Below are 14,653 nucleotides of genomic sequence, written 5' to 3' on the forward strand. Positions count from 1 at the left end.
GCGGTAAGCCTCGTCCCACCGGTTCACTTGCATCTTCCTGACTGGAGCCTTCACTTTCTCCCCATCATGTTCACAATTTTATGATTGTTGTCTGGTTGGGTGGCCTCATCCGTCTCCTTCGTCTTCGTCATTGTCTGCAATCCCACCATCAGCATCATCATCAGGATTGACATCCTCGTCGTCATCGTTGAAGATGTCCAGGAGGATGTCGTTGATGGTGTCAGGGTATGGGATTGGTGAAAGTTTTTGGGTAAAAGTCTCGGAAACCCTCAATGTCGAAGGAGAGACTCGTCTCGTGTGAATGATGGTGCGAGCACATACCAGGGCAGGGTGAGTGAGTGGGCGGTGGTGGCGTTGGGCTGGGCCTGGCTGCGTCTGCAGAGACGTGCACGTGTGAGTTCTACGCCAGGCCTGTTGATGGATTGGCGCGAAGGGAAGGAGGGAATTGGTCTGGGTGCAAACTCTCCTATTACAATTGTGATCACCAGGACACAACTCCAACAGAAGGTGAAAGAGAATAGTGCTATCTACACGTGGGAAGCTAGAAGAAGACGAAGAGAGAACACAGGGACGTGCACGACGGCCAGGACGGCGCTCAGCAGCAGCCGCCGCCCTCGCCGGGCGTGGTGATGGTGCCGCCGCGGCCGTCGCCTCTGCCGACCTCGGAGGTATTGCCCTGGGCCGGTCCCAGCTTGATTCCGTAGGTCTGTCCCAGACATGAACACAAAATATCAACACACGCTCCACTACGCGCACATGTCCATCAATCAATCACGCACCTCGTTGGGAATGAAGATTCCCTTCTGGATGTTGTCGTTGATGATGTTGGCGGAGCGGAAGAAGGCCTCCTCCACATTCTCCGCAGTCTGCACACGACACGACACGACACGACAGAAGTGAGGCTCGCGCGCAGGTGGAGTGGCAGAGGGAGGGGGGTTGGGACTTGGGGCGGACCTTGGCAGAGGTCTCGAGGAAGAGCAGACCGTGCTCGGCGGCGAATCGCTCGCCCTCCTTCCGCGAGACGGCACGCTTGTGTTCGAGATCGGCCTTGTTGCCGCACAGAATGATCACCATGTTCTGCGAGGAGTGCTGGCGTGCGTCCTCCAGCCACACCAGCAAATGGTCAAACGTTTCTGCATGTGCGTGTGTGTGTGTGTGTGTGTGTGTGTGTGGCAGCCGGGAACGTTAATGGGGCAGAGCACGGAGACGTGGGGGCATTGGTGAGGCGCGTACCTCGGCGTGTGATGTCATAGACCAAAAGAGCGCCAGCCGCTCCCCGGTAGTAGCTCCTGGTGATGCTCCGGAACGACTCTGCACGCATAGCCCAACAAAGAAAAATCAACACATGCACATACATGCTAACAGTGCGCCGGACACGGCCGCGTCATCAGTCGTGAGTACCCTGTCCGGCAGTGTCCCTGTTGGCGTAGGAGTCAACGTGAGTAAGTCAGCGCGGTCGCGGGGCCATGGCAGTTCTGTCTAATGGTAACAGGCAGCAGGGCATGGTACCAAATTTGCAGCTTGACGTCCTCACCACCGATTTTGACCACCCTGGCCTGCGGTGGCCCAGAGCAAGACATGTGTGTCAGCACACAGGTGAATCATGCACGGAGCATCACAGTCATTCCGCCACAACATACAGGCCTGGGTGAGGGCACGTACCCCAAACTCCACACCAATCGTCTGCAGATTGCCACACGAAGAGAGGGCGTGTGAGTACGTTGGTAATATAATAACAATAATTTAGGAGCAAAATGGCGTACGATGTCGTGGACTGACTGGAATCGCTTGTCGGTGAATTGGAGCAGAATGCAGGATTTGCCCACGCTCGTGTCTGCCAGTCAATTCAAGAGTAACCAGTTTGATGTGTGAGCTAATTTGAGATGCACGTTTGTTTCCATCGATTGCATTGATTTAAGCCACAATTTGATCGAATTTAGTACCGCCAATAATGATGTACTTGAACAGGTACGCGTAGCTCATCTTGCACGTCGTGGGTCTTGACAAGATGGCAGACTTTTTTCGGGGCGCTTTTCTTTTCTCTTTTGCCGCAGTAATGGAATTCCTTGATCGCCCGAGTATTTGTCGACTCGTAACAAGACGGGACCCCCTCACTTCACCGGTATCCAAGGATACACAGGCATTAGCAGAATGTGGTTCAGCCTCTAGACCAATCGACATTCACTTCTGAATCTCGATTTTTGATTTCGCGCCACAGGATTGGTGCAGAAGCCTGAACCACATTCTGCTCATACCAATGGCCCGGTGAAGTGTTCTCCAACTTCAAGCTCAAGCTCCTGGAGTAGTGGCCTGCTGCACTTGGCAGGCGAGGAAGATGAGCGGACTGGAGACATCTTCCACACGGCAACAGCCGAAGGGCCTCCCATTGGGCAAGCCTTTATGCATTTGGCTGATTTCTCCCGCACTCCTCCGCGAATGCAATGCAGGCCATCTGTGCGCCAACAACAAAAGCCAACAGTTCCCCCACATACACCCAACAGTCCACAACCCAAACAACATCACAGCAGCAGCCTCAACATGCGCAGAACAGTCACCAGCCAGCATGGTATGCCACCGCTGCCCAGTGCCTGCGCATCATTGGTGCTCACAGTAGTTGTGGGGGGTTGGGCTCACAGCAGTCATGAGCAGGGCCGCAGGAGCGACAGGACAGGTGGCCTCGCGCTCGTTGAAGTGCGCCATGCCCGCCCTGCAACAGCAGCCGCAGCGCTACTTGGCCACCAGCACCTCAAGGCCCAGCATTCCCACCACCATGCGGGCTGCCGTGGTGGAGAAGTTCGGCGCGCCTCTCGTCATCAAGAACGTCCCAGTCCCCACACCTGGCAAGGACGAAGTTCTCATCAAGGTGCGACACGTCACGTGTCGTGTTGCGTTTCGTGTGTTGTGCAACCTGACGCAGCGTGCGTGCAGGTGCATGCGTGCGGTGTGTGCCACACGGACCTCCATGCGGCCGACGGCGATTGGCCAGTGAAGCCCATTCTGCCGCTCATTCCCGGCCACGAGGGCGTGGGTGAGGTGGTGGCCGTCGGCTCCGGCGTGGAGCGCCTGAAGGTGGGCGACCGCGTGGGCGTGCCGTGGCTCCACAGCGCCTGCGGCTACTGCGAGCACTGCCTCGGCGGCTGGGAGACCCTGTGCCACTCCCAGCAGAACACCGGCTACTCGGTCCACGGCGCCTACGCCGAGTACACCGTCGCGCCGGCCAACTACGTGGGCGTCCTTCCCGATGCGCTGTCCTACGTCGAGGCCGCGCCCATCCTCTGCGCCGGCGTCACCACCTACAAAGGTACCCACCAACAGCAACAGCGACCCACCTGGAATTCCTGACTCAATGGAATGTATGGAATGACAACCAGGACTCAAGGAGACGGGCACGCGGCCTGGGCAGTGGTGCGTTGTGTTTGGCGCCGGCGGCCTGGGGCACGTGGGCCTGCAGTACGCCAAGGCCATGGGCTTCAACACGATCGCGATCGACATCAGCGACCAGGCGCTCGCGCTCGCCAAGGAACTCGGCGCCGACATGACCATCAACGCCGCCAAGCAGGACCCGGGCCAGGTCGTGTGGAAGGAAGTTGGCGGCGCCCACGGCTGCCTGGTCACCGCCGTCGCACCCAAGGCCTTCCAGGTACGCTCAACCTTTTTTAAAATTCTTGGTGAATTGTTTAATTAACTTGTTTATTGTTTGTTGCGAGTAGCAAGCAGTGTCGACTGTGCGACGTGGAGGCACGGTGGCGCTGGTGGGACTGCCGCCTTCGACCTTCCCGCTCGACATCTTCAACGTCGTGCTCAACAGGATCACTGTTCGGGGCTCCATCGTGGGCACCAGGCTGGATCTGCAGGAGTGCCTGGACATCGCGGCCAGGGGCAAGATCAGGGCGCGCATCGAGACCCAGCCGCTCGATAACATCAATGCCATCTTTGAGAAGATGAAGAAGGGCAAGCTTGAGGGCAGGGTCGTGCTCAGCCCGCTCTAGATGAGCGCAGGTGCACATCTGTACAGTAAACCAAAAACAAACATTGCCACCCAAAGCCACCAGCGACGGAAGGCTCACATGCACCACCTCGACAGCAGGTAATTAGCTTAAAGCTGTGCAGGTGGTTGTGTTCAGGATCGGTCAGGACTTGCGCAGCAAGACTCCGCCAGCTTCTTGCGCTGTGATTGGCCCCTACACGCTTGCTTTGGCTCTATTGCCAGTACCCTGTCTGTCAGTCCTCATTCCATCTAACAGCATGAGAGCCATGGCTTTGAGTTTGCATCTGCTCTCTCTGGCCATTGAGTCATCTTGCCCCTGTTGTCTGTATGGAGGTAATGCATAAGCACCTACACTGCTCCACAACCTTGGCAAGCTTATCACCTCCACCAGCAGGAGGCTGTTACTGACACCTTCCTTGTTGTTTATAATGGACAGTTTGACTGATGTCATTCTACTTCTCCTGGTGCCTCAACCCTTGGCCTGGAATGACTTGCATCTCTACAATCTGTGAACACCAACCTCTAACTTGCACTAATTTGAAATGAGAGGTCACATATGACCATGGAAATTTTGTTGTGCTAAAATGTGATTTCTTGATGGCTGGCAGTTTTGAAGATTTGGAACTGCATCTGTGGTATTGACATAGACTGCCAAGTGATATTGGTAGGTCAAACATGTAGTCATTGTGTATGTGTATGGGATAAAGTAAGGGTCAGGTTTTAGAGTTTTAAACTGAGTATGGTGGGTCAAATGTGTAGTTCACAATAAAGTAAGTGTCCAGTTTTATAGTTTTTGTGTTGCATACAGGTACACAACTTGAAGTTCCAAGATGGGTTGAGGTGAGAGCTTGTTATGGAGGTTCAACAGATACATCAAGAGGTTTGCCCAGTCTGCCCAAGGGTCAGTGGAGTAAAGGCTGCTCCCTAACACAATCTGAAAGAAGATACCCCACTCGAGCCAGCCCAAACCAATCAAAATGACCTGGACAAAAGAGAAATTCATTTTCCAGCTCCCATTTCTGACGACAAAATGAAGCAACTTCGAACGAACCAAAGCCCAAACAGACAAACAGAAGTCCAGACCAACAAACAAACATACCCCGACAATGGAAGAGGAGGCGTGGGAAGAAGATGCCACAACCATGGGGTGGGCGTGCGATAAGTGCACCTTCATCAATGCCTTTGGCACACGCCAATGCGCCGTTTGCGAGTACTGTTGCCCTTGCCAACTACTTCTTGGTGTGTTTGTCTTGCCCCACCCAACTCACCTCGCTCGCGCCATGCAAGGTGGGCCGCACCACCAATACCGCCGAAGAAGAGTAGCAGCAGCAGCGCCCCGTGCTGGAAGTCACAGGGCCAGGACCAAGCTTCGCCGCCTGTGGGCCGCGTGCCTCCCGCCGCGCGCTTCATGCCCACGCCATGGAGCGTGGTGGGCAACCCAACAGGCAGCCAGAGGCTTCGACCCGTGGCCCCACCTGCCCAACGAAATTAAGGCATCGCCCACTCTTTCGGCTACGCTCAATTTTTCAATTCAGTTATTATACGTATTTTCTGTTATTGCTTTTTATTCCCTTTTTACCCTCTTTTGGGGGGGGGGCAGGTGGCCGTTCTGTCGTGGCTGCCGTTGCGTGATGTGGGCGCGTGCGCCAGTGTCAGCCACGACATGCACGCCCTCACCAAGGTGCGCACACCACCAACACCAACACACACTTGGCTTCACTACATTCCTGGAATTGATGGCGAACCGGCTGGCTGGGGGGGGGGTGCTGCAACTACGTCTCCGACCACCAGGAACCGTTGCTGTGGAGTACGCTCGCAGCTCGTCGGTGGGGAGACTCCGTGGACCAGCTCTCGCACGGCATTGCCAATGATGGTATTACAGCCCCCCCTCCCTCCCCTTAGTGCTCCACTCTGCCATCGCCTTCAACTCCTGACCCACTCTTCGCTTGGCGTCACCAGATTTGGTGCGCGAGTGGAACGCCATCAGCGACAAGCAAGCGCGCTACAAGCTCAGGTGCGGGTCTTTACAACATCATTTGACAGGGCGGTCAACATACACACAACACACGACACGCAACACATGACACGGGCTGCTAAGTCTCTTACGTGATGTAGGCACACGCACCTGGGCGACTGGGTGTTCGGTCGGTACGCTCTACGCTCGTTCGGCGAGTCCACCGAAGACATTGGCGGCGGTTCGGGTATCGCCGCCATGGAGTACATCGAAGAGGACCATGTGGTCATCCTTGGCTACCAGGCCGGCTACATCGAGATTTGGTACCGCGCTGAGACTGGACTCATTGTGGTGAATGTTGCTGACTGGTTGATCTGGTGCGGGTGGTGATGGTGGTGGCCGAACTGGTGCAGGGACATGCACACGGCATCGTGCCTCGCTACGCGGTATCTCATGATGCCAAGGTGCGCCACGTCACATAACGGACGACGGGTGTTGCTGAGAACAACAACAACAATTAGTTGTGTTCAAGGCTCACATTGTGACGCGCGTGCGCTCATGCAGGAATATGAGTGGTGGTCCCATCCAAAAGATGCTGATCCGCAAGTACAAAGTCGTGACGGGCTTTTCGAACGGGTACTCTTCTCGCCTTTTGTGGGCATTCATGCGCATCACTAACGCGCACACGCACACGCACACGCACCCGCACACGCACACGCACACGCACACGCACACGCACACGCACACGCACAAAACAGGGTTGTGGTGCATGCTGTGGTCAAGGACTCCAGGAAGCCGTTTGCCCTCCCGTACGAGATCGAGACAACATCCTATTTCTGCTGTACGCCTCCACCCACTCCACCCTATTTTCCCTTTTCTGGTTCGGCATTTTGACCGTGCGTGCGACATCACGTGGACCAGACGCGTCGGGATACAAGGCCAAGGAGACCCTGCCCTTGTTCGATGAGACCCTCGCCATGTCCGCCTGCTCGGTACGGACACACAATGCAACACACACACACACACACATGATACTGTGACAGATTGTGGATCGTTTTTATTAACGAAACGAACGTTTTTCACGCACAGTCTGCGGTGGCGTGTTTGCACAGCAACGCCAAGTTTTTGTTCCTGTTCAACGAGACCATCAACCCTGAGACGGGCGAGGCGGCGGTCACGCGCATCCTCCTCGGTACCGGCCGCCTTTCGCGCTCGCAAGCGCTGCTCACCTCTGCGAGACACACCCGCCACGCACGCACGGCTGACACGACACTCACACACCACAGGCAACAACGCGGCCAACGAGGTGCTGTTCCACCTGGACGCCGTCGAGTTCCGGGGTCAGCGGGAGGTGGTGCGCGTGGTCATGTTCATGAAGCAGACCCGCAACCTGCACGTCTTCCACATGCCCGACCTGCTCAAGCCGCCTGTTCACCGCGTCGTGCCCTTGGTCGGCGTACGACCCTCAGTTCAGCATTCTTTTTTCTCAATTATTTTTATTTCTTTCAGTATCAGGAAATTGTTATGTTTTGGTGGATTAACAATCCCAATAATACTAATATAATACTAATAAAAATACTAATAGCAGGTGGGCATGGATCCGCGAGAGGTCAAGGTGTCGGGCAACGTGGTGGCGCTGCTGGGACTCACCAAGACTGTACACATCTCTCCACCCACCAGGTCTTGAGTGATTGCATTCATTGAAGGCTTGATCAATGGTTCATCTGATTTTTTGATGGTTGTCACGATGTGCAGTACGTGGTGAATCTGGACAATGCGGGCTTCTTCCAAGTCATCCAATCAACGCTGGACTACACCAGCCCCAGGTCAGTTTCATTTAAACAATTCCAGTGTCCTATTTTGTGTGTACGCTGACTTGCATTCATCATCAACCACCACCTCACTATTTCACTTCACAACGAACCCAACACCACAGCCTGACGTCGGCCTTCGAAGGCGGCAAGCTCCTGGAAATGACCCGAAACGGCTTGATCGGTCCGACTTCACCTCTCTTTTTCGATACATTTATTGCCGCGATGTGTTATTGACCGCCTTGACGGCGTTGATCGTCTGCAACAGTGCTGCACAGCACCAGGAGGACGGAGCTGGTGCTGAGCGTGGACGACTTCTACGTTCCCCAGCCGCCAGCCGTGCCCGCCCTGGTGGAGCCTGATCTGCGTTTACGCACCAAGTACTCGATGGCCCGCTTCTACAAGTGTACGCCGACCGATTCTTGCTACACATTTGCTCATGAGGCCATGGCCCCACTTGCTCGACGCTCATACTCTGACGCCGCACCGCGCTCTGCAGCTCGTTTGCTACTGCTCACCGAGGACGGCGTCGTTCGGTTGGTCGACTGCGCGCCATCCGACGCGGCCATGGCGCACCAAATCGAGCGCTTCCAACAGAGACTCGAGCGCGCACCCAAACGAGGTTTAAATCCCAGCCCCCACTTTCCTCGCCATGTCAACCCTTGCTCAGCCAACACGCCGTGTGGTTGTGTCGTGTGTCGTGTGTCGTGTGTCGTGTGCGGTCGTGTGTCGTGTGCGGTCGTGTGTCGTGTGTCGTGTGCGTGTGCGGTCGTGTGTCGTGTCGCGGGCTGACATGAATCCATCAGGCATCGGTGCGTTGATTGCATTGGAGGGTGCGCAGGTGAGGGACGACTGCACGCTCTTCCTGGTCGACTTGCTGCGCAAGGCCAAGCACAGAGTCGACGAACTGGAAAAGAGCTTGCAGCTGGCCTCCAGCAACACCAACAAGGAGGCACTGGCCGCAGCACGCAAGTCCCTGAATGTCATCGTCTCCGAAGGTAATGCGTCCCTTCATCCTTTGGCTGTCGTAGTGGCTCGGGTAGTGGTGGTGGCAATCAGACCTGATACACATCACTGCGGACCGTGTTGCGTTACCTCATTTTGTGTGTGTGTGTGTGTGTGTGTGTGTGTGTGTGTGTGTGTGTGTGGTGTGGGATGTTATAGCGATCGAGACAGCGGACAGGGCGCTGGGCTATATCAACAACCAGGTCACGCTCAACACCGTCCACATCCTCTACAGGTTCTCCCCTCCACTCTGTACTTTTATTGATGTGTATCTACCCACAAGATTGATTCATGTTTTTGCAGCAAGCTCAAGGCACTTCTGGAGGCCGACCAGACCATCACGGCAATGTGCAACCAAGTGCGCGAGATCGATGCGGCTCTGCCTTCTGCATGTACGCACAGCAAGTCGACCTCACAGCCGCTTCAAGCTGGCGGGAGCGCTGCCTCTGGGACTCACCGCCACCACCGCACACGCGCACATGCAGATGAAGACGACGACGATGATGATGACGACAAAGAAGAAGAAGAAGCGGAAGAGGGTCACGGAGGGATCTTGCGGACGGTCCGCCAGTCGAACAGGATCGATGAGATGTGGGCCGCCGGCGAGCGCATCATCGCACTCAGTCGCGCCGTGAACGAAAAAATCGCCCAAGCGTCGAAAGCCGCGAGTTCGTCTTCGATTCTCGGTAAGCCCTCGCTTTCCATCGAAACAGTGGTTGGTGGTGGAGTTCTAACGGCCCTTTCGTTCGACCCCTCTTCTTTGATCAGAGGCGCAGAGCTGCGACTTGGTCGAGACGGTGGGCGAACTGGAGAAGCGTATCACGGCGCAGCTGGAGACGGCGCTGCTGGATTTGATTGGCGATCAGGCCAGGTGGAGCAGGCAGCATCCGCAGCACGAGTGGACCGACGCGACGGCCATCTGCGCGCAGTCGCTGGGCAGCATCCTCCAGCGCCAGCTTCGCAACGCTCAGAAACACTCCGTACTGAGACACACGACACACGACACGCGACACACGACACACGACACACGACACACGACACACGACACACGACACACGACACACGACACACGACACACGACACACGACACACGACACACGACACACGACACACGACACACGACACACACGCAACGCATCATTTTGTCTGATGAGGCTGTGCAGTCGTGGTTAGGTCGCGCGCACGTGGAGGTTGCTCTCAAACAAGCCGAGGACAACATGCGCGCTGAGCTGATCGCCTACCAGCGCAAGCAGCTGTGTCTCAAGATCGCCTACGAGCCCGCTCTGCTCGACTCGCTCGAGGCAACGCACGACAAGCTGGTCGAGCTCAAGAACTATCACAACCTCCAGGACACCTACCGCGGGTACCAACCAACCACTCCCGCAACACCGCGCACGACACACGGGAACAGGCGCGCACGCACGCACAACACGGCACACGCAACACGATACAACACATGCAGTTGTGTTTAACATTCGACCAATACGACGCAGGCTCCAGCAGTCGGATATGGCGATCCTAGAGAAGGTGATCCAGGAGGTCAGCACGCGGTTGGAGCAGCACGTCGCGCTGCGCAGCATCCAGTGCTGGCAGCAGATCACACGCGACCCCGCCTTCTCTTCGCCCGAACAGTACCGCTCCGACCCAACGCAATGCGCGCGTAAGATAATAATAATAATAACAATAACAATAATTGGGCGGTGCTCACACCTACGCGACTGATTGGTGTGCAGGGTGACGACCTTGGCTGAGTCATTGCTCGCGGCCGTCAACCACTGCAAAGACGTTCTGCCCTCCCAACAACCGAGCCACATCGAGCAGTAAGTCCCTTCCCGCCGTACAGCGAAGCCTTTAAAAGCGTATTTGAGACTTATGTTTGCCGCGTGTGCCGTGTGTGTTGGTGCCGGCCAGGCTCATTGCGGCGGCTCGGGAGGCGGAAGAATGGGTGTTCGCGGTGACCGAGGTGCCTCAGAGCGTCTACGAGGTGGAAACCAACCTGCAGCGCGCCCAGGAGCTCGAAAGGCAGCTGACCAACAATCTCCACGCCTACCGTATTAGCCACACCTCATCCAGAACCACCGCGCAGATGACCTTCATTCCAATGACTAACTGAACGCGCACGCACCACATCACCGCACACGCACACGCACACGCACACGCACGCATAGAGGAGATGCCAACCTGGAAACGACTGGCGGCCAGAAAGGAGGCTCTGGCCAACAGCCTGGCCCAGGCGCGGCGGCACGAACTGGAGATGATCCACCAGGAGCTGGAGCACATCGACGAGTGGCTCGACCAGCAGCGCAGGCAGCTCGACGCCCTGCTCCCGGGAGGCCAGCCGGTTTTTGACCAGCCTGAGACAGAGACCAAGGCCCAGACCGAGGCCGAGCTCCAACAGTCCAGGGAGCGACCGGTGCACGATGAAGCGGCGTCGGCGGCGGTGGAGCAGCTGATCGAGGCGACCCTCGGCCAAATTCGCGCGCAGATCCGCCACTTGACCCACCACAAAGCCCGATCGACGGTACGCCGGCTTGTGTGCAGCGTGTGGGGCCAGGTTTGGGTTGGGTTGTTGTAGTGGTTGATGGCAATGACGATGAGGATGGTGATGATGACGATGTCATGGTGCAGGCGTGGTTCAAGCTCGAGGAGAGAGGCTTGAAGAAGATGGACGATGTAGTCGACCGCCTGAAGCAAGCTGTTATCGACGTCCGCACGCAGACTTGGATCACCCGCATCGTACGCCACTCACCTCTGCTACACACACACACACCCGCACACGCACTCACACTCGCATGGCCCACCACGAAACAACAGGAACGCGCACATGAAGTGGTGGCGGCGCTACCACTCGAAGACCTGCTCGACCAATACGAACGCTTCACGAGCATCCGCTGCAGAGCCGACGAGCCGCACTGGCTGGCGGGCGACCTGCGGTGTCGGCTGGACGACTTTGCAAACGGCGAGCTCAGGTCGCTCATCGCCGACAAGTTCGAGGCCGCCACGGTCGACCAGCTCGACCGGTTCGCCGCAGCCGCCGACGCCCTCGACAGCGTCCACGACCCTCATCACGCGGACCGCGACGCTGAGGCCACCACCAAGAGGCAGAAGAACGAAGCCAAGGCGGAGCTGGTTCAGTCGGTGAGCGCATACGAGAGCTTGCTGAAGCACATCGGGCTGCGCGAGAGCTGCCACGACCTGGTGGAACTGGTCCAGCTGGTACGTCGCGCCTCACCCAAGAGTAAGGTTCGTTCACCAGTGATCTCATACGCGGTGAACCGCGGCCTGTGTGCAGACGCTGCGGAGTGATGCGATGATGAGCGGAGTCATGCCCCGGATCAGGCGGCTCTTGGTCGACCCGCAGCAGACGCCACCCCTTGACTGGTTCGTGCTTTGCTTTGCTTTGCTTATCTTAGCTTTGCTTAGCTTTGCTTTGCTTAGCTTAGCTTTGCTTTGCTTTGCTTTGCTTTGCTTTGCTTTGCTTTGCTTTGCTTTGCTTTGAGTAATATTGTTGTTTTTTTATGATGGCGCAGGCTGCGCGTGTTGTCGCAGGATTGTGAGAAGCACACGGCCAAGCTGCGTGAGCTCACCCATCTTGCCACACTGACCACCACCACGAGCCACCACCTGGCCATCGTGACGCGCATCGAGGCCTTCGTGCAGCTGGTCGGCCAGACCATCAAGCAACTCCAGGAGCAGGCGTTGGCCCAGTACACCAGCGAGCTCGAGGCAGTCACCACCTGGGTCTCGGAGCAGAGGGCACCAGGCAGAGCCGACGCCCAACCCAAGGTGTGTGCGCATGTGTGTCGCGTGTGCCGCGTGTGTGTCGTGTGTGCGAGCTGACACTTGGTGAATCAGGCGGATCTGCAGAGTGCGTACCACCAGCTGGCCAGGCTGCGCGACTGCTCGGCCAAACTCCAACTCTACGGCCTGGTACGCTCGTGGAGACCTTTTTTAGCCAATCTCTCTCTCTCTCTCTTTTGGTGTTGTCTCACAACTGTGGCTTCTTCTGCGCTGGTGTGCGACAGTCGCCAAGCAACAGTGACGACCTGCATGGCCAAGTGCAGCAGCTGACCCGACAGCATTTCCTGGCCTATCTCACAGTTCTTGACGCCAAGTACGTGCACTGCACTGCACTCCCCACAGTTTATTTTGTTTTTCATCATTCCCTATTATTATGAAATGTTAGGGCCATGGATGCGCCAACGCGCCACGCCATCGAACGGCTCAGCCGCGATCGACTCAAGAATCGCCACGACCGTTACACCATCAACTGCACGTACGGACTCGCCTCGCCTGCCCACAAAAATGCGGTCAGCGGGCCTCAACTTTTGGCTCCCCCTGTTGTGTGGGCACACAGGCTTTCGTGTCAGAAGGAAGTGGACGACCTACGGGAGCGAATGCAGGCGATGATCGACCAGAGGATGCGCAAGTCAAGAGTCGGTACTGTGGTACATACGCCCCCCCCCCTGCCACTCTTCACCGGTGTAATCCTACCTCACCTGGACCGCACTCGACACGACACGACTTTACAGCCCAATCGGGCAGAGGAGATGCTGCAGCAGCCTGAGCTGTTCGACTTAAGCGACTTTGCCAAGTACGTAGTGGTCACCTGCACAGCCACAAATTAGATGACTCACACCTTGTAATAACGCCACGCAGGCTCTATCACGAAATCTCGAGGCTGCTCGATTACAAGAAGCAGCCCCTGGACGAAGCGACCACCGCAAACTTGATGTGGCTCCAGGTATGTGTGCATTCCCCCCATCGTCGTTCACCGCGCGCGGGCTAACGCTATCAACGACGCTGCAGGAACGGCTGAACGCCTGGACACTGGTGGCCTACGACACCGCGCTCACCGCAGACATCTTGAGCGCAGAGAACTATTCCAGTGACCAGGCGGCTCTGTTGTTCCATCCCTCGGGGGTGCGTTCCTCGATTCATTTATAGCGAACATCACGGGATCACACTCTCATCTCATACGCACCGCACCGCACACGACACACACGACACACACGACACACATGACACACAGCTGCCCGACATTGAGACTGCGGTGATGAAGATCACTTATTGGTATCGGGCAGGCCGCAACCGCATGTCAAACGCGAGTACGTACACACCGCGGCACCGTGCTGACCATCATTTGGTACAACACAAGCAGTGCACTGACTGACGACGCGTCCGCCTCACATGACACAACACAGTGACGGTCGACGAGCAGATCGAGCGCCTGGGCGATTTGCGCACCAAGCTGGGTACGCCAAAAAACTTGTGCACGTCACACCGCACACGACCACACGACCACACGATCATACGACCACACGACCACACGACACGACACGGCATGAAACGACACACACGACACACGACACACGACACACATACGACACATGCAAAAAAGCACCACCCACACTGAATCGCGAATAACGACAGAGGAGTACTGTCACGAGGACAACTACTTGCGCCTGGCCGATACCATGCACGACCTGGAGCGCAAGCTGTGCGGTTGGGTTGAGAGTGAGCCTGACACCATCAACGACATTCTGGACATCTTCGACGATGACGACGAGGATGCCAATCCTGATGATGGCGATGACGACGGAATGAGTGCAGACAATGACGAAGACGAAGGAGATGATGCCACCGAATCAGATGACGATCATGATGATCATGATGATGGGGAGGCTCTCTGAAAGATAAATGGCTTTTATTTTCTGATCAGTAAAGCGGCGCCAGCTCTTTCGCGATACCTTCCTCGACGAGAAGCATCCTCTCCTCAAAGTCTGGGGCCTCCGTTCGACAAAGCCGTGCACCCAAGGACTCTCCGGCGCTGCCCGATCGACGCCTCGTAACCGACCGGACTCCTTCTTCTGCTCGCGTGTTGGTCTTGTCCCA

The 14,653-nt window shown here is 56.6% G+C and overlaps 3 protein-coding genes across 3 annotated transcripts; 2 read left to right on the forward strand and 1 right to left on the reverse strand.

Annotated features, from left to right (window-relative positions):
* Positions 1-595: 595 nt before the first annotated feature.
* Positions 596-1,983, reverse strand: ACA1_201470 (Rasrelated protein Rab-2B, putative; the record flags this gene model as incomplete). Its single annotated transcript, XM_004341826.1, has 9 exons — positions 596-706; positions 780-866; positions 955-1,133; positions 1,234-1,311; positions 1,402-1,418; positions 1,510-1,556; positions 1,663-1,683; positions 1,764-1,834; positions 1,944-1,983. The coding sequence occupies 9 exons, from the start codon at positions 1,981-1,983 to the stop codon at positions 596-598; spliced, it is 651 nt and encodes a 216-aa protein (XP_004341874.1).
* Positions 1,984-2,538: 555 nt separating this feature from the next.
* ACA1_201480 (alcohol dehydrogenase) lies at positions 2,539-3,989 on the forward strand (the record flags this gene model as incomplete). The annotated part of the gene is made up of 5 exons (XM_004341827.1): positions 2,539-2,566; positions 2,637-2,863; positions 2,929-3,301; positions 3,372-3,640; positions 3,711-3,989. 5 exons carry the CDS (start codon positions 2,539-2,541, stop codon positions 3,987-3,989), a joined length of 1,176 nt encoding a protein of 391 aa, XP_004341875.1.
* Positions 3,990-5,651: 1,662 nt separating this feature from the next.
* ACA1_201490 (uncharacterized protein) lies at positions 5,652-14,451 on the forward strand (the record flags this gene model as incomplete). The annotated part of the gene is given in 39 exon segments (XM_004341828.1): positions 5,652-5,669; positions 5,780-5,861; positions 5,948-6,002; positions 6,104-6,265; positions 6,356-6,406; positions 6,507-6,578; positions 6,701-6,783; positions 6,864-6,934; positions 7,032-7,134; positions 7,229-7,398; positions 7,531-7,599; positions 7,698-7,768; positions 7,879-7,937; positions 8,022-8,159; positions 8,253-8,284; positions 8,595-8,751; positions 8,918-8,993; positions 9,062-9,150; positions 9,161-9,320; positions 9,338-9,444; positions 9,527-9,738; positions 9,922-10,121; positions 10,252-10,389; positions 10,670-10,809; positions 10,927-11,279; positions 11,387-11,494; positions 11,573-11,974; positions 12,051-12,143; positions 12,308-12,544; positions 12,614-12,688; positions 12,784-12,872; positions 12,945-13,034; positions 13,116-13,198; positions 13,304-13,352; positions 13,418-13,502; positions 13,568-13,681; positions 13,791-13,866; positions 13,963-14,013; positions 14,192-14,451. The coding sequence occupies 39 exon segments, from the start codon at positions 5,652-5,654 to the stop codon at positions 14,449-14,451; spliced, it is 4,680 nt and encodes a 1,559-aa protein (XP_004341876.1).
* Between the last annotated feature and the right edge of the window lie 202 nt (positions 14,452-14,653).

Source organism: Acanthamoeba castellanii, assembly GCF_000313135.1.
Source record: "Acanthamoeba castellanii str. Neff unplaced genomic scaffold scf7180000084753, whole genome shotgun sequence".
In the NCBI taxonomy this organism is placed as follows: domain Eukaryota; phylum Discosea; order Longamoebia; family Acanthamoebidae; genus Acanthamoeba; species Acanthamoeba castellanii.